This window comes from Heptranchias perlo, chromosome 17 (genome assembly GCF_035084215.1).
Source record: "Heptranchias perlo isolate sHepPer1 chromosome 17, sHepPer1.hap1, whole genome shotgun sequence".
NCBI lineage: Eukaryota > Metazoa > Chordata > Chondrichthyes > Hexanchiformes > Hexanchidae > Heptranchias > Heptranchias perlo.
Window position 1 is genome coordinate 24,023,228 of NC_090341.1, and position 24,082 is coordinate 24,047,309.

Genomic DNA, 24,082 nt, shown 5'->3' on the forward strand with positions numbered 1-24,082 from the left:
CAGCCCATCATGACGGCGAACACCTGCTGCCGCCCATTGGGCACACTGCTGTGGGTGCAGGATTACTGGCAACACTCTTCATTGGAGGGGGCTGGTATGGCCCCTCGCATGTGCAGGTGAGGAGATGCGAACGCCTCGCACTGTCTGACTCTAGGAGAACCGTTGACATATGAGTGCCTCCCTGGCCCGGCGAGCATCCCGGTGAGCCGGTGTTCGGCGCATGGGTCGTACATCATCCTCTGGCGCGTTCCCCGCGTCCCCCTCCTCCTCCCCCTCCTCCTCCTCCTCCTCCACCTCCTCCTCCTCCACCTCCTCCTCCTCCACCTCCACCTCCTCGTCCTCATCGCCGTCCTCAATGTGGGTGGCGGGTGTGGATGGGGCCTCCTCCAGCGGCACCCCTCTCTGTTGGGCCATGTTGTGCAGGGCACAGCAGACAACTATGATTCGTCCCACTCTGAATGGTGTGTCTTGGAGCGCTCCCCCAGAACGATCAAGGCACCTGAAGCGCATCTTGAGCAGCCCTATGGTCTGCTCAATTGTAGACCTGGTAGCAGTGTGGCTGTCATTGTACCGACGCTCCGGCTCGGTGATGGGGTTCCTCAGAGGTGTCATGAGCCACGTGTGTAGGGGATACCCCTTGTCGCCGAGGAGCCAGCCGTTGCCGGTGTTGGGTGCGTGGAAGAGGGGCGAGACGGTGGACTCCCTGAGGACGAAGGCATCGTGGCAGCTGCCGGGGTATCTGGCGCACACGTGTAGGAATCTCTGGCGGTGGTCACAGATGAGCTGCGCGTTCATGGAGTGATACCCCTTCCTGTTGATGAACAGCCCTGGCTCATGCAGAGGTGCTCGTATTGCGATGTTGGTGCAGTCGATTACACCCTGTACCCGTGGGAAGCCAGCCATGGCATGGAATCCAACCGCCCTCTCCATCTGGCTGCGCTCGTCCATGGCGAAGTTGATGTAGTGCGAGGCCCTGCGGAACAACCCATCGGTGACCTGCCTTATGCACTTGTGTGCAGACGACTGACAGACCCCGGTGATGTCCCCGGTGGCACCCTGGAAGGATCCGGATGTGAAGAAGTTGAGGGCAGTGGTGACTTTGACGGCGACAGGTGAGAAGATGCTGCTTGGTCCATCCGGGAGCAGCTCGTCGTTAAGGAGGCTGCAGATGTCGGCGACTACCTGGCGATTGACTCTGAGCCGCCGTATGCACTGCTCCTCGGAGAGGTCCATGAAGCTGAGCCTCGGTCTGTAGACCCTGTGCGGAGGGTAGTGCCTCCTGCGACACATCTCTCTCTGCGGTTGCCCTCCCTCCTGCTGTGCAGGTGGGTGTGCCACAGCACGTGTTGGGGGGCTCCACGTCGCTGAGGCGGATGGCGTGGACTGCGAGGCTGCTGGGGCTGGTCATGTTGTTCGTCCTCCGAGGATGTCAACGCACCACCCATCTGGCAGGTGTTGGTCTGAGGGGTTGTGCAGGGTAGGTAGGTGTTTCCTCACACTGGGGCTGCGGTTTCACGTCGGTGTTTCCTCTGGCTTGGAGGGGGGTGGTGGAGGGCAGGGGTTGCCCTATGTGACGCGGTGGCCTCCTGCGTGGGTGAGGGCTCTCCCCCACAGGCTGCTGGCTGCAACACGTCCGGTTGAAGTGAGACTGTTTCCCCCAGTGTGTGAAACAGTCTCGGTTGAAGGTAAAATCCCACACTTCCTATTAAGACAGCTGAATCAGGTCATTTAATGACCTCAACAAGCAAGGTAAATACACTCAAGTGGCATCCCGCTGGCTTTAATTGCCTGCGGGATTCCCACCAGCGGGGGCTGCGCACGCACCCCTGCACGTCAGCGCGGAACCCGGAAGTGGGCGGGATCGAGGCGCAATCCGGTGACGCACCTGGATATCGCGATTTTCGACGCCCCCCCCGCCGGGAACGCACCCGGAACCCGCTGGTAAAATCGAGCCCATTGGTTTACAAAAAAATGTTGGCCAGTACACCAGAAAATCTCCCTGCCCTTCTTCAAATAGTGTAATAGGACCTTTAATATCTCTGGAACAGACAAATATGGCCTCTGTTTAATGTCTTATCCAAAGAATGGCACCTCAACAGTGCAACAGTTCTTCAGTACTGTACTGAAGTGTCAGCCTACATTATGTGCTTATGACAAAAGTGAAGCATTTTTGTCTATTATGTATCACGTTATTGACTTCTTTCTGTCGCGGTACACATGGGGTTAAAAACAGATTAACTCATAGAGGGTCACGATCAGGGACGATGGGGAGGGGGCCGATTGGGGGCCAGCAACAGTCTTCGGGACTGCTGTGGAGCAGGGCAGCCTAGTTTTGGGAAGGGGGCCCCAAACATGCATGAGGTCCCCTTTTAGGATATGCAAAAAGCCTAATGGACCCCTCTACTGAACCCTTTACCAATGCGGAATGTGCGCTCGCACCCCGCCTGCCATATCGGATACTTTGGCGGCTGCTTTACACCTATGAAACGTGCGCAGCATCAATGAATTCCTAGGCCATTGTGTCCAGTCAGCTCCAATACAAGCATCTTGTGGGGTTTTATTTAACATATATTTGACTGGCAGTTCTTCTTGAATTTATTTAAATTTCCTTTGCCCTGTCAAATTTTGAAAATAATTTCTCAACCTGTCTTCCAATTGAGTAGCTACATAGGCCAGAGGTCTGAGAGCTACATAGGCCAGAGAGAGACTCTGTGGACAGTCAATAGTGAACCTCCATGTAAGGAATAATATGTAGAGCCCTTGTGCTTTGTCCAGTTCATATTGAAATTTAGTGTGTCAACATGACAGACTGTTTTTTTCTATCTTCCAAGGAAGGATACTTATCTCTGTAGCTACTGTAAATCTACCTTCTGTCATTGCTTCTGTTCATTTACCATAGTATTATCGTAAGTACAGCACAGGAGGAGGCCATTCAGCCCAACATGCCTGTGCTGGCTCTTTGAAAGAGCTATCCATTTAGTCCCATTCCCCTGCTGTTTCCCCATAGCCCTGCAAATTATTTCCCTTCAAGTATTTATCCAATTTCCTTTTGAAAGTTACGATTGAATCTGCTTCCACCACCCTTTCAGGCAGTGCATTCCAGATCATTACAACTCGCCGCGTAGAAAAATGTTCCCTCATGTCGCCTCCAGTTCTTTTGCCGATCACCTTAAATCTGTGTCCTCTGGTTACCAACCCTTCTGCCACTGGGAACAGTTTCTCCTTATTCACTCTATCAAAACCGTTCATGATTTTGAACCTCAAACAAATCTCCCCTTAACCTTTTCTGTTCTAAGGAGAACAACCCCAACTTCTCCAATCTCTCCACATAACTGAAGTCCCTCATCCCTGGAACCATTCTAGTAAATCTCTTCTGCCCCCTTTCTAAGGCTTGACATCCTCCCTAAAGTGTGGTGCCCAAAATTGAACACAATACTCCAGCTGAGGCCTAACCAGTGTTTTATAAAGGTTTAGCATAACTTCCTTGCTTTTGTACTCTATGCCTCTATTAATAAAGCCCAGGATCCCTAAGGTTTTTTAACCGCCTTCTCAAGTTGTCCTGCCACCTTCAAAAATTTGTGAATGTGCACCCCCGTGTCTCTCTGTTGCTGCACCCAGTTTAAAATTGTACCATATCGTTTACATTGCATCTCCTCATTCTTCCTACCAAAATGTATCACTTCACGCCTCTGTACGTTAAATTTCATCTGCCATGTGTCTGCCCATTTCACCAGTCTGTCTATGTCTTCCTGAAGCCTGCTACTATCCTCCACATTGTTTACCACATTTCTGAGTTTCGTGTCATCTGCAAACTTTGAAATTATACCCTCTATACCCAAGTCCAGGACATTAATATATATCAAAAAGAGCAGTGGTCCTAATGGATTCCCCTGGGGAACACCACTGTATACTTCCCTCCAGTCTGAAAAACAACCCTTCACCACTGGTCTCTGCTTTCTGTCTGTTAGCCAATTTTGTATCCATGCTGCCACTGTCCCTTTAATTCCATGGGCTTTAATTTTGCTAACAAATCTATTATATGGTACTTTATCAAATGCCTTTTGAAAGTCCATATACACAACATCAACTGCACTACTCTCATCAACCCTCTCCGTTACTTCATCAAAGAACTCAATGAAGTTAGCCAAACAAGATTTTCCTTTAACAAATCCATGCTGACTTTCATTTATTAGCCATACTTTTCCAAGTGCCAATTAATTTTGTCCCGGATTATTATCTCTAATAGTCTCCCCACCACCGATGTTCGGCTGGCTGGCCTGTAATTGCCAGGTTAGTGCAAGAAAATCAAAAAGTTAGTATGCAGGTGCAGCAGATGATCAAGAAGGCCAACAGAATGTTGGTTTTTATTGCTAGGGGGATAGAATATAAAAACAGGGAGGTATTGCTGCAGTTATATAAGGTATTGGTGAGACCGCACCTGGAATACTTAAGAAAAGACATACTTGCTCTCGAGGCAGTACAAAGAAGGTTCACTCAGTTAATCCCGGGGATGAGGGGGCGGACATATGAGGAGAGGTTGAGTAGATTGGGACTCTACTCATTGGAGTTCAGAAGAATGAGAGGCGATCTTATTGAAACATATAAGATTGTGAAGGGGCTTGATCGGGTGGATGCGGTAAGGATATTCCCAAGGATGGGTGAAACTAGAACTAGGGGGCATAATCTTAGAATAAGGGGCTGCTCTTTCAAAACTGAGATGAGGAGAAACTTCTTCACTCAGAGGGTAGTAGGTCTGTGGAATTTGCTGCCCCAGGAAGCTGTGGAAGCTACATCATTAAATAAATTTAAAACAGAAATAGACAGTTTCCTAGAAGTAAAGTGAATTAGGGGTTACAGGGAGCGGGCAGGAAATTGGACATGAATTTAGATTTGAGGTTAGGATCAGATCAGCCATGATCTTATTGAATGGCGGAGCAGGCTTGAGGGGCCGATTGGCCTACTCCTGCTCCTATTTCTTATGTTCTTATGTTTATCCCTCTCCCCTTTTTTGAACAGGGGTGTAACATTTGCAATCCTCCAGTCCTCCAGCACCGTCCCCAAATCTCAGGAGGATTGGAAGATTGTGGCCAGAGCCTCTGCAATTTCCACCCTTACTTCCCTCAATAACCTAGGATGCATCCCTTCTGGATCAGGTGACTTTTTTTTACTTTGAGTACTGTCAATCTTTTAAGTACCTCTATCTATTTTTATCCTATCCAATATTGCTACTACCTCCTCCTTTATTGCTACAATGGCAGTATCCTCTTCTCTAGTGAAGTATTCATTTCGTACCTCAGCTATGCTCTCTGCCTCTACAAGAAGATCTCATTTTTTGTCTCTAATCAGTCCCACCCTTCCTTTGACTACCGTTTAACTATTTATAAAAGACTTTTGGGTTCCCTTTTATGTTAACCATTAATCTATTCTCATACTCTCTCTTTGCCCCTCTTATTCCCTTGTTTGGATCTCTGCTGTACTTTTTGTATTCAGCCTGGTTCTCTATTATGAACCACACATTCATAATAAGCCTCCTTTTCTGTTTCATTTTAATCTCTGTATCTTTAGTCATCTAGGGAGCTCTACTTTTGGATGCCCTACTTTTGGATGCCCTTCTTTTCCCCTCGTAGAAATGTGTCTATTCTGTACCCAAACTAACTGCTCCTTGAAGGCTTCCCATTGTTCAGTTACTGTTTTGCTTTCCAATTTTTGATTCCAATCTTTGGCACGATCCCTTTTTAACTCACTGAAATTAGCCCTCCTCCAGTTAAGTATTTTCACATTTGATTGTTCCTTGTCCTTTTCCATAACTATTCTAAACCTAATGATATTGTGATCACTGTTCCCCAAATGCTCCCCCACTGAAACATGCTCCATTTGCCCCACTTCATTCCTCAGAACTAGATCCAGCACTGTTTCCTTCCTCGTTAGGCTGGAAACAAACTGTTCCCTTCCTCGTTAGGCTGGAAACAAACTGTTCTCTAGTACCCATTTCAGGAATTCCTCCCCCTTTCTGCCCTTTACATTGTGGTTGTCTCAATTTATATTGGGATAATTGAAGTCCCCCATTATTACTACCCTATAGTTCTTGCATCTTTCCGTAATTTGCCTGCAAATTTTCTCTTCTATCTCTTTCCCACTATTTGCTGGTCTATAATATACACCCAATAGCGTAATAACTCCTCTATTGTTCCTTAATTCTAACCAAATAGATTCTGTCTTTGATCTTCAACTACATCATCCATTTACTGCTTAATAATACCGCCTGGCAATTTATAGCCTAAGCTTCAATCAAGTGATGTGTTGATTCTACTGCCTTCTGGAGTTAAGGAAGATCATAAGCCAAAATACAGTGACAGGAATTTTCTGTTTAATCTCTGATCTCATGATAAATTACATAGACATTAGGTGGATAAAGGCACATTCCAGTTTGTGGGGAATGAGGGCTTGTCTATAGGAGTAGACAGAGACCTCAACCCAAGAAAAATATCTTGAATAAAACCCTAAAATGCAACAATGCATTAGTTCTTCAGTGGGGCTTGAACCTACAACCTTCTTTCTCAGAGATGAGAGTGCAACCAACACTTAACAGTTTGTCGTGAGTGCACTATCAAGGTTGACAATACACCAACAATATAGCATTCCCTGCACAACTGAGGGACTACTGCATTGTTGGCAGTGTCATCCTTTGGATTGATTGGAGAAATTAAATTGATGCTTGTCAATATGTTCTAGTGGATCAGATGGACATTAAAGATCCCATGGCTCGATTTGAAGAAGAACAAGGATGTCTCTGGGTGTCCTGTCACAATATTCCTTTCTCAACCAACATCACCAAAAACACATTACTTGGTCATTCATCTCATTGTTTGTGGGATCTTACTATTCAAAGATGGCTGCTGTGTTTGCCTGTATAACAACAATTCATTGCACATCAATGTAATTCATTATATGTGAAGTGCTCTGAGAGATGTGATAAGGCTCTAAGTAAATGCAAGTCTCTCTTTATCTGTTACTTCAGTGATGCAATGGTGAAATGCCTATTGGCTGATCTGAGTGATGTCTCCTGTTGGTGCTTGGAAGTACCCAGTAGCGTAAATATTGAGCGCAGTGATCACTTTCACTTCCACTGAGAATGCAGTCCAGATGTTGTTCTGTGGCTGTAGATCTGGTTCTAGGAGCTGACACAGATCTGAAGTCGTATCCCTGTAGAGGCACAGCCTCTTTACACATTGCTCCTCGCAAAACTCCAGGTAGTTGATAATTGGCAGGACGCAAGCTGCATCAGGTTTTGATTAGGCTTTGAATCTGCTGGCCATGATCTCCTGCTGTCGCTGCTCCTCCTTCAAAATATTTAGCACTGCAGGCCTCATATGACACGCGTTGTAGAATTCACCAAAAGAAAACGTTTTTAGGCAAATCTTTCCTGCTATGCTCATCACTAGAACTCTGCTGGCTCACTCTGTTGTTTTAATGCCAGTTTAAATAGGAGACATTGATGTGATGTGGGGATAAATAAATCTTGTGTATATTTGTGTCTCCACATTAATTGCTGCTTAAAAGGAAGTTAACAGCAAAAGAAAATGTTAATGACAAATCTGTGCATTAACTGGCATTAGAAATATTTACTTCGAGGAGCAAGAGTAAAAGTTAACACCTAATCTATTAATTGTAAATCACCAATCACTATTATTTAATGCACAATTAGCTTATGTGCTAGTTCTAACATTCAGAGCAAATTAAAACACCTTGGGCTCGATTTTCCCGGGAAATTGCAGGTGCGTTGGGGCGGGGTGGGGGGGCTCGAAAATCGGGGAAATCCCGTTCAGATTCGGAGCCCGGCTCCAAAAGGCGCTTTACGTGTGACAGATTACGTGGTTACAACGTAATCAGGGCAGCTTTCCCATGGCTTCTGATTCATGCCTGGTGAAGGGCTGATCAGGTAAAAAGAAACAATATAAATTACATAAAAATCCATTGCACGAAGTTAAAACACAAAATCAACCTACCTTTTCACCCTGCTCCGATGTCCAATGTCTCCCTCTCCGATCTCCCTTCTTCAACCCCCGATCTCCCCTTCTTCAACCCCCTGATCTCCCTTCTTCACACCCCCCCCACAACCGATCTCCGCTTCTTCACTCCCCTGATCTCCCCTTCTTCTCCCCGCCCCGGTCTTCCCCTCTCCCTCCCCCCCCCACCCCCGACCATCGCCTCTCCCTCCTCCGATCTTCCCTTCTCTCTTCCCCGCCCCCCCCCCCGATCTTCCGTTTCAGCGCGGATGACGTCTCGCTCTCTCTCTTTCCCCCCCCGCGTTGCAGCTCCTGACGGCTGTCAGCTTGTCAATCAGGCTGGCTGCCGGGCACGAAACCTGGAGAGCACGTTAATTACCATCAATTACGATACGATCGCGTAGGAAGCAGTAAGGTTTGTGTTTTCGGGTTTGCCACGCGCACCTTCACCCTGCCACCATTTCAAAATTGAGCCCCTGTGTTTCTGGACCTCCATTCACTATCCATCAGCATAGAGAGTCAGGAGATAGTCTTCATAGTTAGCAAGTAACTCTGCCATATCTTATTTAAATTAAACTGCTGTACATCATGCTTGTTGTCACTTTTCTAGGCAGTAAACTAAAAAATCAAAATAAAGATAATCCATCTTTGAACCACTTGTGCTTAAAAAGGCTACCAAATCTATGCTGCTCAAGCAAACAGTCAACAAAAACAGATCTTTCCAATAATTGGATTTGATTATTTGATTTAGTGTTTCAATTTCAATCAGAAAATTAGGAGTCCTTTTACATTTTTCATTGTCAGGTTAAAATGCCACAGGATATGAATACGAATTGGTTCCTTGTGAAAGTACTCTTTAGTTATATCTGATGGAGGGATTCTTATGGTGGAGTTTGTATTTTAATAATTATCAACCCCACTATAGCTCTGACACATCATTATTTTAAACATGTCTTTTTAATTTTCAATTTGTACTAGACCTATGGTCAATAAAATAAAATTTTCATGTGCAAATTCTTGAATTCCACGAAATGTTGCATTTCTTCGGTTTACTAAGTTTTTAACTAACACTTTGTATTAGGTATGTGTGGAAAAAAAGGAGAGATGGCTAGTAAGTGATTTTTATCTGACTGCTTGCAGTGCCTTCACTTCTGTTTGTCAGATACTAATTATGCATGGTTTATTGGGTTTTAGTTGGCGTGACTTGTCCATATTTACCTCCCTCTCCTTTCCTTTACAACCTGAACCTGAATTAGCCACCTAGTTGTTGCAATTGGTTGTGGAACTTTCCTTCTGCTCTTTAATGGATTGATACTTGGGCAATACACCAGGTTATCTGATGTCATGATTAACCTTTTTAATGGTAATTTTTTTTACTTTAAAAAATGTGAAATGAAAAACTCTTATTCATATTTTTGATTTACAGACATATTTTTGAATATAAGGAGAACTATCATACTTCAGATCACCTGATCCTAAACAGCATTCTTGAGTTTGTGTCATATAAACCATAGTTTTGTAGACACAGAACAATTTTATTGATTTATAGTAATCTAAATATTTTCAGGCTAACACTTCACTTAGATATATCAAATACAAACAGGTGCAAGAAAGGTTACATATTCTTTAAAATATTTAGATGTAAATATTTCAAAACTATTAAATAAAGGTCTTATTCATTTTACAGAAATATGTCCAGATTTCAAAACTGCTAAAACAAAAATTATTTAGTTTTAAATGCAAAAACTATTGTTTTTTAAAGTTTCTAACTTGTTTTTAACTTTTGTTAGTTTATAAATGCTATAGATCACAAAAGGGAAAATTCATTCAAGATTCAGTTGGAATCATTGCTGATTTAAACATATGTGGTATCCTTTGTTATATTTGATCTATTAAAGTTAAGCCTCAAGGCTTATCTATGGAAAGTGGAACACACTTCAGCTACATTGTCAGCCACAAACGATACACAAATTATCTGAAAAAAAACTTTATGTAGTATATTTTACTACACCTTTTCTCTTAGTTCAGTATACTTGCCCTAGCAGAACATGTATTTTCTCTTAAAATTAATCAAATTGAAATACTTTTTAAATAGAACAATGCAATCAGTTAAATAAATTAATTTCCCATTTAATTCCTAGCTAAATTATTGTTTAAAAGTTTGAGTTAACAAATTTATTGTTTTTATTTTGTGTTAAATTCTCCACAGTTAACTAAAGATACGTTCATTGCTTAACATGTGTTCATGTAAACGTTTGCCCCCTACCTACTTTGTGTAGGGCTATTTTAGTGACGCCTGGAACGTGTTTGACTTCCTCATCGTTATTGGCAGCATTATAGACGTCGTACTCGGTGAAATTGATGTGAGTACTGTACCTTCCCAGAAACCATTACTCCTCCCTTTACTGCTTCACTAAAGTTATCACTGGACAAGTCACAAACAGTTTTACCTATTTTTAGGATATAAAAGAAGAACCTTCAAAACCTGACTTCTCTCACTTTTTCACTGTCCTTTTCTAGAATGCAGAGAAGGCGAACTCCACAAAACAAAAGCTAGCATAGCTGTGAAAGCATTCGTCTTTTATGAAACCTTTTCTGGTCTTGCTGTGCACAGCCTCACTTGTATGGTTCTGTACTATCTCTGACCATGATACAGTTTCAATCAAAATTTTGAAATTAACCGAGTTAATCTAACTGGGATGGTTTTGACCATAAAATAGAAACTCAAATATACTGGACTGTGTTTCGCTATGCTCTTCTGAAACATTAAGCAACAGAAAAATACACTGTTCCCTTTATAGGTCTATTTAGGTTGTATTGGAAATAATTCATTAAATAAAACTATAAACTGATGTTATAGGTTCTAGTCTTCATAAATTATTTAAAATATTTTAAGTGAATTTTGATCATGCAAACTTCTATTCATATTTCATTAATATGATTAAAAGAAAGAATGCAACATTTTCAAATAAATAATTGAAGACTGGAATATTTCTTTTTGGTATATTCACAATAGTTAGTTTTATAATTTGACATAAGTAAGTTTACAAGAAAATGGAAAGTGGAAACATGGATACCATTAAATGACAGAAAAATACTCATGCTTTCACAGTAATGCAAAATACAGCCAAGTTTATCTGGGTTGTAAACGTATTTGTGTTGTAACTCTGTACTCTCTTGTTATTTTTTTCTATTGTCTTTTCTCATCCCTTTCTGCTCCTATTGAATGTTTACATTCACAGCACTATTTCGCTGATGCATGGAACACTTTTGATGCCTTAATTGTTGTTGGTAGCGTCGTTGATATTGCTATCACAGAAGTTAATGTAAGTAAAGGCTATCAGTAACTGCACCTCCAAATTATCCTTGTTCCTATATCGGGAAATTTTAATATAGAAATTCAAAGTCTGCAATTGTCTTGTATGTTAAAACATGTCTTCACTTTAGCAGTGAGTTTTTAACATTTGGACACATTCTTTATACTTCAACAAGTGAAATTCAAAAGAATAACTCTAATACTGAATATTTATTCAGCATTCAGCTGTTTTATGTAAAAAAATATTTACATCTCGTAGTGATCACAACTTACAATAATATATGATGCACTGTTCTTTTTACTCCAAGTTTATACACCTTTAATTGAATTTGTTAAACCAATTGCATTCAGGTACAGCAGAGGTCCCAATGCCCTGGAGCATCCATGATTGACAGTACCATGTCCAGCCAATAAAAGTATATTTCTGGCCCCGTGAGTTGAGACAGGGATATTATAATAAAATTGTAACGGCTTTTAAATTAAACTGCACTTTCAACATGCTCTGCAGTCAGCTGTTTTAAAACACATTATTATGGTATAAAGCTTTTAGTGATTGTTTTGCTTGAGGTTGTGCAGTCAAGCTGTAGAGCATGGAAAGAAAACAAGTGAACACAAACTGCAACTCTATTTTATCTTCTTAGTTGCAGTGGAACCTCAAATTTGCTTGGGTAGAATTACAGCTCAATTCTTGTCAAATTGCGAATGAAAAATTTAATTGCATGGTTTTTTTGCTCATAATTTGCATTACAGTATAATTTTAGGGTTGGGGCAACAATAGAATGTTAAAGCAATCTTTTTAATATTTTTATTACAGTGATAAAAAGTTTTCCTAATAACTTCAACAATTGATTTTAAAAATGCATCTTTAAACAAAAAGATCTTCTATTCCCAAAGGAAAAAAGTACCTCTAAATTAGCGCTAAGCCATTAAAAAATAAAGTACAAAGGAATGACCTATTTGCTTACAATATTGTTTAGATCTACCTGTTACTTCTCAACCAGGCAAGTACAAAATGTCAGACAAAAATGCTGAATTTTCATTGTAACAGATCCTGCATTTCTGGTTGCCTCTCAAATACTTAATTTTACTGCACATCTACTGTGTACATATATATATAAAATGCAATCAATGATCTGAAGAGAAGTATCCAGACACAAAACCAAACTTAATGAAAATACAGTTCCTGGATATGAATGAGTTAGGCTGTTTCTGATGATTCCCTGAACTGAGGATGACTGAAAACTCCCCAAAATGGCAAATGAGTAGTTTCAAGTATATATTCAGAAGTTATAAAACTGTTCCAACTTTATTTAGCAAGACTGTCTAACTAAATAAATGAATTGTACTGTACAATATATATTTCACTTATGAGCATTTGGTATTCTTATGAAAACATTTTAAAGTATATTCTGAAACTAAAAAAGTGAACATGCGATCGTTATTTTTAACATTTATTAATTGAAAACTCACTGCTAAAAACCCTGAATAGAATTAGTTAAATCACTGTACTTGTCCAGGTTGTCCATTCATTTTGTAATATGCAGACTGACACTATGACATTAGATAAGTTGCAAGTGGTTCAGAATTATCATCAAAGAGTACTTCCTTAAATATTCCTGTTTTCCCTCCCAAAAGCATAAAATGCTTTCCTGGCAGATTATTTGTACTCTTGTGAAAATGATAATTATGAATTGTCTCTTTATTTCTGTGAAAACTGGGCAAATAATATTTAAGGATGATTTTTCTTGTTTTGGTTCATATCAGGTATATTAATTAATTAATAAATGTAATCCAAGACTGTTATTCTGTCTACAGCAAAAAAAATGTCATCCATTTAGATTTTATTTTTTTCATCATCATCTTGGTGACCATGCAAAGAGATTATGATGATTATTACATACTCATAAGATAAGGTGATCACAAGTTCATGAAACAATTAGTTGAGAGAAAAAGAAAAAAAATACAAATGCTGGAAAGCTGAATAAAAACTGAGAATGCTGGAAATGCACAGTGAGTGAGTCAGCAACTGAAAGAGAAAGATCTATTAATACTTTGGGTGTGACAGTTCATCAAAGCTAATTTAATGAAACAGTTAATTTTACAAACTGTGTAGTAAAAACCCATTCATATTTTAAGCAAAAACCATAATGGGTTTTCTAATTCTTCTTCATGTTCATTCTGTTTTCTAGAAACTTGTTGAGGCAAGTATATATAAAATGGTTCATGACAGAGTACCATGAATTTTTATTTGTATTTTTGTTGCACACTTTTTATGATCTTTGTTTACAGAGTTTCACATTTGAAGCACTTACATTGTGGTCATCTAAATTTTCTTTTCTTATTTAGTAGGAAAATATTAGAAATTTGCCATTGATTAAAATAGAATTTGTATAATTTAATGATAAAATGAGCTTGCAAATTAAATAATAGCAATAAGGAAAAATCCCCACGTATTTTGAAATTAGATAATAGATTTTTATGGAGTTTGTCGAACAAAGGAAACCTTCAAGATTCTCTAGAACTTTCAAACAAAATATTTTACATGAAGCTTTGCAAATTAATAAATTTGAACAATCATGATTTTCATTTGCATAATGGAAAGATTGTTATTTTTGGATGTATAATACAGTTTAAATGTTACAATATTTATTAGTTTTGTTGTATTTATGTTGAAGGTAAAAAGTTTGGCACAAACAAGAATAGTTTATTATTTGTAGAGAAATAGGTTACTCAGTTGTCAGAATGAGTCTTGATGGCGAACAAAGAGAACGGATTTATTTTCTGACATTTCCTATTATTAGTGAAGAGATCAATGTGAATGTAAAATGGTTTTCATGCTGATTTTCTTTACTAAGATTAGCAAACAAAAGAGAATATATTCCAAACTCTTTAATTGCTTTCAACAACGATGTTCTATTTTACTTTATCCTGGAGGCGAAAATTTGGTTGACCATAATTTCTTTTGCACTGGCTTTTCTGCATGATCACTTGGACTAAGCAAAATAAGCAAAATTAAACAGAAGGAATGAAACCACTATTATTTTCTTCAACACAACTCACTTTCTTCAGTCTGCCATCTGCTATGCTGTACTCCCAGGCTGCTGGAATCCCAGATTTATAATATTATAAACTATCAGTGTGCAGTATTAGGAGGTTTAGACCTTGGGAGAAAGCAGCACGATCACAGAATTGTTGCTGTCTCTCCAATTCTGGCATTTCACCTCTGTGAAAGTGTATGAGCTTGCAACTCCTCAGGAACAGTGCATGAATCATGTCTTGAATGCAGGTGGACATTGTACTGTAGCTAATGCCAACTCAATACTCCTTGGGTAATTGTGAGGCGGTAATAGCAAAAAAAAAAGAGCAACTGTGACCTTTACAGCCACAGATAAAGAAGTTCTAATCATAGAGGAGTTTCTTATGTCATCTGCTAGCTACCATTTGATGCAATTCAGTAATTCCCTCTCTGAAGAGCCTCAACTTTCTTAGGCATAGCTACTGGTTAGTACCAGGTATGATATTCTGGTTCCATAGATCTTCTCCTTGTGTGCCCAAACTTCTTCCTCGTCCATTCCTTCAAAAGGTAATAACAATCATGATAGGAGTAAAAGCTACATTGCTGTCTCTTACTCTTTAATGACAGATTTGTCCTATTAGTGCCACCTCTGATATGCATCTGTAAATGATTATTCACTGTGAAGGCTCCAGATTGTGAAAGTAATGGGCTGGATGTGGAGAGTTCTGTGATCTAAAAGGGAGTTTTATCTGTTGTTAGGAAGATAGTGCAACAAAAATGTGGGGCAAAGAGTTCATGTGCTGATGGTAATCTGTATGGAGTAGAATGACTGCTACAGATAGAAAATAATCCTGCATTTTAATTTATTTTTTATTTGTTTTTATTACATATGTGTTTTTTTAAACCATCATTTTGTTTACAAAGTAGATAGGAGCATAAATTTAAAGTTACTGATTGGAAATGGGAAGAAATAAGTTGAATTTGAGTCTGATTATAGAATCATAGAAAGTTATGGCACAGAAGGAGGCCATTCGGCCCATCGTATCCATGCCAGCCAAAAAAAGAGCTATCCAGCTTAATCCCACTTACCAGCACTTGGTCCGTTGCCCTGTAGGTTACGGCATTTCAGGTGCACATCCAAGTACTTTTTAAATGAGTTGAGGGTTTCTGCCTCTACCACCCTTTCAGGCAGTGAGTTCCAGACCCCTACCACCCTCTGGGTGAAAAAATTTCTCCTCTGCTCTCGTCTAATCCTTCTACCAATTTCTTTAAATCTATACCCCACTGGTCACTGACCTCTCTGCCAAGGGAAATAGGTCCTCCCTATCCACTCTATCTATTCCCGTCATAATTTTATATACCTCAATTAAATCTCCCCTCAGCCTCCTTTGTTCCAAAGAAAACAACCCCAGCCTATCCAATCTTTTTTCATAGCTAAAATTCTCCAGCCCTGGCAACATCCTTGTGAATCTCCTCTGTACCCTCTCTAGTGCAATCTCATCTTTCCTGTAATGTGGTGACCAGAACTGTAAGCAGTACTCAAGCTGTGGCCTAACCAATGTTTTATACAGTTCTAGCATAACCTCCCTGCTCTTATATTCTATGCCTCAGCTAATAAAGGAAAGTATTCCCCACTGATTGTATTCCAGTTAATATTAGGGTAGTTGAAATCCCCTACTATCAGTTAAGCATTCTGTCTATTCACACCACAGACGGACATCCAGAAGGCATAGAACTGTCCACTGCAAAAGCTCAACCCATTCTATCCCATAATGCCTGGACATCACAGAGTGTTGCTGATCCATCCCTGTTGCCCACATAATAAACTGACCACTTCCACTGAGAATCCTTTCACTATAATTGAAAAGGAATGCCACAAAAAAAACATAATAATTGTACAGGGTAAAAGAGGCAGATATATGAAATAGGAATATATCTGTGTGTCATATCATTAATTGGAGATGATGCAGAGGAGATTTATTAGAATGGTACCAGGGATGAGGGACTTCAGTTATGTGGAGAGACTGGAGAAGCTGGGGTTGTTCTCTTTAGAACAGAGAAAGTTAAACAGAGATTTGATTGAGGCGTTCACAATTATGAAGCATTTTGATAGAGTAGATAGGGAGAAACAGTTTCCACCGGCAGGAGGGTCATTATGCAGAGGGCTCAAATTTAAGATAATTGGCAAAAGAACTAGGGTGGAGATGAGGAGAAATCTTTTTATGCAGTGAGTTGTCATGATCTGAAAGGGTGGTGGATGCAGATTCAATAGTATCTTTCAAAAAGGAATTGGATATTTACTTGAAAAGGAAAAATTTGCAGAGCTATGGGGAAAGAGCAGGGGAATGGGACTAATTCGATAGCTCTTTCAAAGAGCTGCCACAGGCACAATGGGCCAAATGGCCTCCTGTGTTATAAGATCCTATGAGTAGGAAGAACAAAAGATGTTGGCCCATTATCAATTGGATCTGGATATAGTACACATAATATGTATGCTGATATACTGGCAGTTGGTATTCTTGCACAATTGACAGGATGACTATACACAATATAACCATTGACAGATGGCGTAACAATAGCAATTACATTGGCGTGAGATATGGATTATATTTCCCTGAAAGGTTGTTCAATGCACTTGGATCGAATTCCTTCTAATGCAGTTTTCCAGTAGAAATCTCTGATTAGCCACAGGCATGGCTTCAGCGACACTGTTTTAGCCACATGCACTAATCTTAGTAGAAAACACCTTACACACAATACAGCTGCTAATCATACTTCACATGTATATTTACTTAAGAAATATCTACCACCAGCCTGGTTCTCCGAAAACCAGTCTTGCACTTTTTGTCATGTTCAAATAACCAAGAGGCACATGACCAAATCTATTATTAAGGACGTGGTAACAGGGCACTTTGAAAGTCATAAAATGATAAGACAAAGTCAACACGGTTTTATGAAAGGGAAATCATGTTTGACAAATTGATTAGAATTTTTTGAGGGTGTAACTAGCAGGGTAGATAAGGGGGAACCAGTGGATGTAGTATATTTAGATTTTCAAAAGGCATTCGATAAGGTGCCACACAACAGGTTGTTGCACAAGATTAAGGCTCATGGGATTGGGGGTAATCAGTCACATCATTAGTTCTCACTGACATATATGTTAGACCATAAGAGATAGGAGCAGGAGTAGGTCATTCGGCCCCTCGAGCCTGCTTCACCAATTAATGAGATCATGGCTGATCTGATTTTTACCTCAGCTCCACTTTCCCGCCCTTTCTCCATATCCTTTGACTCCCTTGCTGATCAAAAATTTGTCTAACTCAGCCTTGAATGTATTCAATGGCTCAGCCTCCAGAGCTTTTCGGGGTAAAGAATTCCAAAGATTCACGACCCTCTGGGAGAAGAAATTCCTCCTCATTTCCGTCTTAAACGGGTAACCTTTTATTCTGAGGCTATGCCCCCTAGTTTTAGATTCCCCCATGAGGGGTAACATCCTCTCAGCATCTACCCTATCGAGTCCCCTCAGAATCTTGTATGTTTCAATAAGACCTCCTCTCATTCTTCTAAACTCCAATGAGTATGGACCCAACCTGTTCGTCTTTCCTCATAAGACAACCCTTCTATACCCGGAATCAACCTAGTGAACCTTCTCTGAACTGCCTCCATTGCAAGTATGTCCTTCCTTAAATAAGGGCACCAGAACTGTACGCAGTAATCCAGGTGTGGTCTCACCAGCACCCTGTACGGTAGTAGCATGACTCCCCTGCTTTTATACTCCATCCCCCTAGAAATAAAGGCCAATATCGCTGATCGCAAAATATCTTTTTCTGTGGGGCAACTGTTCCTTTGCTTTCCTAGTGAAATTAATTAATGCATAATCTTTCTGGAAACAGTGTGTAAGTCATCTCTTGAATGAAAGTTGCAAAAGTATCCTGGCTAATACCACTAAAATCACCACCAGTGCCTGGAACAGATCCCTGACCAAGAAATTGACAATTATTGTCAATTTCACGGCTGCAGGTAGGGTAGTTGGAGTAACTGAATAACCCTCCAAATCGAGTGGCACTGATGATTTTGAGTTTGAATCTCTAACGGCAATGGTCCTTGATTTTGTATAGGTAGTTGAGGCATGACAATAAGTCTTGTTCCAGGCATTTTTCCATCGCTATTACCTTACCCTTTTGTCTGGCTTCTCCTCTAGAGAAAGAAGGGTAATTGTAGTTAAATTTCCATTGTCGGTGTCAAACTAACAAAAATGAGACCAAGGGTGATATTAAAACTGGTCCCAATGTGACCTATAGCAAAAGTGGGATAAAGGCCGAGTAATACTGCAAAATGGCACCTTAATTTTATTGGATCTACTCCTAATTGGATCAGCAGGTGTTTTCATTCTGCTGGTGGTAAGTATATTATTGAAAAATATGACCTGTCAATAACACTATTTAAAACCCCTCTTTGACATCTATGATTGGTGCCAAATCAAAAATTATTGACACTCAGAAAATAGCGCCCAATAAGTTTTAAAGTACATTAATATTTGATGTGTGATACCACAATTACATTACACTAATTCATTCTAAGAGCGTGCTGTTACATAAATATAGCAAAGATAGTAATTTATAGCACATTGTAAATGCATCTAGCAAGATGCACATGTCTGCTTTTGTTTTTTCATATTTGGATCATGCACCATAAATCTACAAAGTTGAATTATAGATATATTTCCACACATATTGTTAAAGAACATATTGAAAGAGTGAAGCAAAGTTAGTTAAATTAGGTCAAAATATAAAAGTAACTGTTTACTTTAATAACAACATGTACAATTCCATATATCCAATACATTTAGGTTCTCTAATGTTATAGGAATGTACTCATTAATGAAACCACATTTTGGTGTCCTGGTTGAATATTAATTCTTTGATTTATTCTATCCTTAAATCTTTAATTTATTCTGTGCTTTAACTTTCACATTTTTATGAAAGTTAATTGGCAAAATTATTTACAAATTTACTTACATCTTTCCTTTTCATTCATTTACAAAGTGTATATTTGTATTAGTGGTCTCTATTATTATATGTGTATGTGCTATTTAGAGTAACACACAGTCATTATGATTTTTGTAATCATTCTTTAATATTTGTCACAATTTATACTAACAGTTATTTTCTAAAGGTCCCAACTATTTTAAACATTGAGCACTGGTAATTGCATGTATTTGGCACCACACTGCATTTGCATTTGCATGTATGTGTTGAAACTCACTCTTCACCATAATTTCCCCTCTCCCGTATTTTCATCATTATCACCCTGCACTTGAGATGTGGAACCATTTCAACTCCATGACTACCATTGTTTTATGCGATCAGTTGCTGTGACAGAATGTGGGATGCTTGGGGAGATTAGTAATTGCAGATTTTGTCAGCTAAAAGCACTAATTTTTTTCATAACATTCAAATTAATTGTTATAGTTGGCCTTGGGTCACCCGTTGAATGTCATGGTCAGTAAACTAGACCTTTATCATTTCAATACAATTGAGTGTGTATATTTTCGATCACATTTGCTTTATCGATATATGTAATTTTTAGATAACATTGTAATAAAGAAAAAACATATTTGCATGCACCTGCTTTACTAAATATATTGTACATGGAAAAGTGATTTTGTTTTCTTACCAAGTATACAATTTAAGTATGTGAAAACAGTAATAGGGATTTACACAGGGACCATGTGGTGTAGAACATTAACACATTATCCTTTGACCTCTGGGACCTGGGTTTGAATACATCCTTGATTAATGTGATGGAAGTACCCAGTGTTTACTGATTGTAAGCATCCTATGTGAAATGAGTTTGGACAGTCTCAACCCAGTTAGCACTAAATTAGCAATCTTTTTCAGAGAGGCATTTCCTATAGAAATGGAAATGTCACACTGGTGCAGCAGTTAGTGCTATTTTGAGATTGGGACAAAGTGCAATGTTGGGGAAGAATGGACAGAGCTTTACTCTGCTTATAACTAGTGCTATACCTGACCAAAGAGTACTTGACACTGGGGAGGAAGGGCAGATTTTAACCCCCCAGGATGGGCGGGAGAGGGAGGTTAAATTGTTGAAAATGGGAAACCCGACCCCAACCCACTGTGAACGCGCCTACCGGGGAGGGTGGGGGTCGGCCAAGTAATCCACTCTCGAGAGGCGGGTGAGTAATTATAATATGTTAATGAGGCTCCGTGCCTCAGATTTTGTCAGCCATTTAGATTTAACACCTCCAGCACGGGTTTCCCAGGGCTTGGGAAACCCTGCAGCTAAAGGGAGGTGAGAACTGCCGGATCCAGCAGGTAAGTGCTTGTCCAGCACCGATTGTGGGCCAGGAGGAGCAGGAGTGCTTCCCCCCAGCCCACCAAGCAAACTGTCGCGATTTCTCCCCGCAATCGGCCAACACCCCTCCGCGATCTGCCGACATTTCCGTCCCCCCAACGCGATCTGCCGACCACCCCAGCGACCCGCCTCCCCATAAATATCGGGGCCTGGGTTTCTGGAATGGAAGAACATTCTATTTCCCAGTGCTAATATCCCGCATCTTGATAAGTAAAAATTCAACAATTTAAAGAAAAAAAGCATTTGAGATCTGAGGTGCTTATTATGCAATTCATATTCAAGCTGGGTTACCTGTGGGATGTAGCAAGCAGAAACAGTGCAATAATTCTTGTGCATTTCCTGGTAAATAGGTGTAGTGCAGTTTTGACAGAGATCTTGGGATAGGTTGATGGCACTCACTTTAGGCTGGAAAAAGAGAGGTAAAAATCAAGTTTTTTGTTTTTAAAAGCCAGGACATGAAAACTATAGGGGTCTAAGGTACCAAATATCCTTATTTATATGCAGTGCTTTGTGAAGGGCCTAAGTATAACACATTGCAAATGGGAATAGCTATTTACTTATTAGGAATTTAGTATACAAAATTGGTGCATAACTCTTGCAGTTGTTGCGCAGTTCCTTCGAGACGATATTGCGTCTAACCCATTTTTACATGTATACGAATTATTAAATAACACCATGGCCATTTCAGCAAACTCTATTCAGTTACAGGGCCAAAAAATGTGAATAGTTTGCTGGTGTACAGTTTTACAAAACGTTTCTTAATTCTCCATGCACTTTGAGGTTTTATGTCATCAATAGTGATAATAATAACTACTTGTGCATTTTAGTTTGGCCCTGTGCATGCTCCGACCAGTATCAGGTAGCATGCCGGCTGAAGAGGAACCCAAAGGTAAGTCCCTCTTCAGTTTTGTGGTGCTGGGAGGAGCAGGAGTGCTTCTCCGAGCTCCACAAACCCAGCATGGGCCACGGCCACTCCGGCTCCCCCATTCCCAGAAACTTATCTCTGGCCCGGAGACAGCCTGATATTGCAGCGTCCTGGAGCCAACAGGCACTCTGTTTCCAACTGCAGCCAACTTAGTACAAATTAAGTCTGGTCCTCAAAATGGGCTGCGTCTCCCAGCGGGCCTACCGGACGGCTGACTGGCGCGTCCCACTGGTCAGCTTGCCCGCCTTTCGCTCTGGGGGGAAATCCAACCCTTGTTGTTTAAAGTGGTCTTTCTTGTTTAAATCTCAGTGCTTCTAATTTAAATTTAAGTTATCACTTTATTTAGTTATTAATTTAAATATTCATTTCTAAAGCCTTTTGCAAAGCCAACAGAGAGCCCCCCTACAGGGGAACCTGGGGTAAGATACAAAAAGTGTTACGATGTCTACCTTGCATGGCTGTTTTCTTTCTTGTGAATTTCCTTTTATTAATTCCAATCTAATATTTGTTCCTGACTTTCAGTCTTTGAGTTACTAATGTCAAGTATCTTTAATATAAATATTATGTAATAGACTATGTTTGATTCAATCTATATAATGTTAAATTTTCAGAATTATGTTGAGCCCAATTGAAGCTTTAAAATATTTTTTAAAAAGTGGTTGTGACAGGAAACATAAATTTTCTGAAAATTTAGCTTTTGTAGCATGAAGTCTTTCAGATCACACTGTGCTTATGCAGATCAATGCAGTTAAGTATAGGAAGGTGATTGAGGCACACCTTGAGCTGCTTTGTGATTACCGTTCTGATTGTGTTCTCCCTGTTTTGTCTTACAATCATTTTAATACATTTCTTTTTTTTGTTGTGAATTGATTTTGATTGAATTTTGCATAATTACCTTTAGAGTTCTGAGGAAAGTTCCAGAATTTCCATTACCTTCTTCCGTCTCTTCCGTGTGATGCGATTGGTCAAACTGCTGAGCCGTGGCGAGGGAATACGTACATTGTTATGGACATTTATCAAGTCCTTCCAGGTATGTATCCAGTTTTATTCTTGTAATCAGGGAATCAATTGACACCAATACCTGTATATGTAAAAAAAAGGTCCAATTCATACTAATGTTCGCATTAAGTCTAATTCATGATAATATCAAAAATGTACGTTAGTTTTTAATATCAGGGTCCTGCCTAGCTTCTAAATAAAAACCATTAGAATCATAAAAATTCCAGCACAGAAGGAAGTCATTCCACTTCACACTTTTGTCAATGCTGGGTCTTCCACTGAAACTGTATACTCTGATTCCATTTTGCTCACCAGAGTGCTAATTAGAATACAGCACAGCAGCAGACTCTACCTGAGGAAACAGGGTGGAGGGGCGAGGTGGCGGTGCAGTGGATTGGGGGGGGGGGTGCGGTTGGTGGCTGGAATAACCACAACTGGCTCCGCTGTGCTGAACTGCACCTAGTTGGTTTATCAGTGGCCATGTAGAAGTTCATGGTCCAGAACATCCTTCGCTCTTGCTTGTATGAGGAAATGTTGTGATGGAAGGTAGACACATAAAAAGGAAGAAGGAGAACAAGGATATTGATGCATTAATTTGAGTTAATGGTCCAATATTAGGTAGGTACATGAATAGATAGCTAGATACTTGGATGGATGGAAAAATGGAAGGAAAAGAGGATTGTCAAAGTGTAGAGTTGAATCCACTTGTACCTCTGGATATCTGAGGAATAATTTTGTGTGTTTGCACTCCAGGTGCAGAACTTCACCAATTGGGAATGCATATTGGGAACTTGGGCATGCCTTCCATTATTTTCCATCCATTAATTGGTCTACAAACAAATGATAAATAGGCTGAATTATTAAAGACCAGTGAAAGTTCTTAATAAACATTAACAGAATGTCTCATCATGATTTGTGTCACAGTACCACTTTATTTTTACCTTTACCTTAGATTGATAACAAAATATAATAAAATGTACTTTTTAATGAAGCAAAAGTAGAACTTTTAATGAAGCAAAAGTAGAACTTAATAAATTGAAAGTATAGAAAATTAAAAGTATAGAAAAGACTTGATGTGGAGATGCCGGTGATGGACTGGGGTTGACAAATGTAAAGAATCTTACAACACCAGGTTATGGTCCAACAGTTTTATTTGAAAATCACAAGCTTTCGGAGTACTCCACTGAGCGGGTGGCAAGACTTTAGCAAAGCCTTTGACAAGGTACCGCATGGTAGGTTGTTACATAAGGTTAAATCTCATGGGATCCAAAGTGAGGTAGCCAATTGGATACAACATTGGCTTGACAACAGGAGACAGAGGGTGGGTGTAGAGGGTTGTTTTTCAAATTGGAGGCCTGTGACCAGCGGTGTGCCTCAGGGATCGGTGCTGGGTCCGCTGTTATTTGTTATTTATATTAATGATTTGGATGAGAATTTAGGAG

At 40.0% G+C, this 24,082-nt stretch overlaps 1 protein-coding gene across 1 annotated transcript in view; it reads left to right on the plus strand.

The window, feature by feature from the left end:
- The window catches only part of cacna1db (calcium channel, voltage-dependent, L type, alpha 1D subunit, b), a 529,322-nt gene that overhangs the window by 377,201 nt on the left and 128,039 nt on the right, over positions 1-24,082 (plus strand). Inside the window, exons 30-34 of the mRNA XM_067998737.1 lie at positions 9,088-9,117; positions 10,286-10,369; positions 11,249-11,332; positions 22,016-22,060; positions 22,543-22,671. Of these exons, the coding sequence (XP_067854838.1) occupies positions 9,088-9,117; positions 10,286-10,369; positions 11,249-11,332; positions 22,016-22,060; positions 22,543-22,671 (372 nt within the window). The remainder of the gene's footprint in view (positions 1-9,087; positions 9,118-10,285; positions 10,370-11,248; positions 11,333-22,015; positions 22,061-22,542; positions 22,672-24,082) is intronic.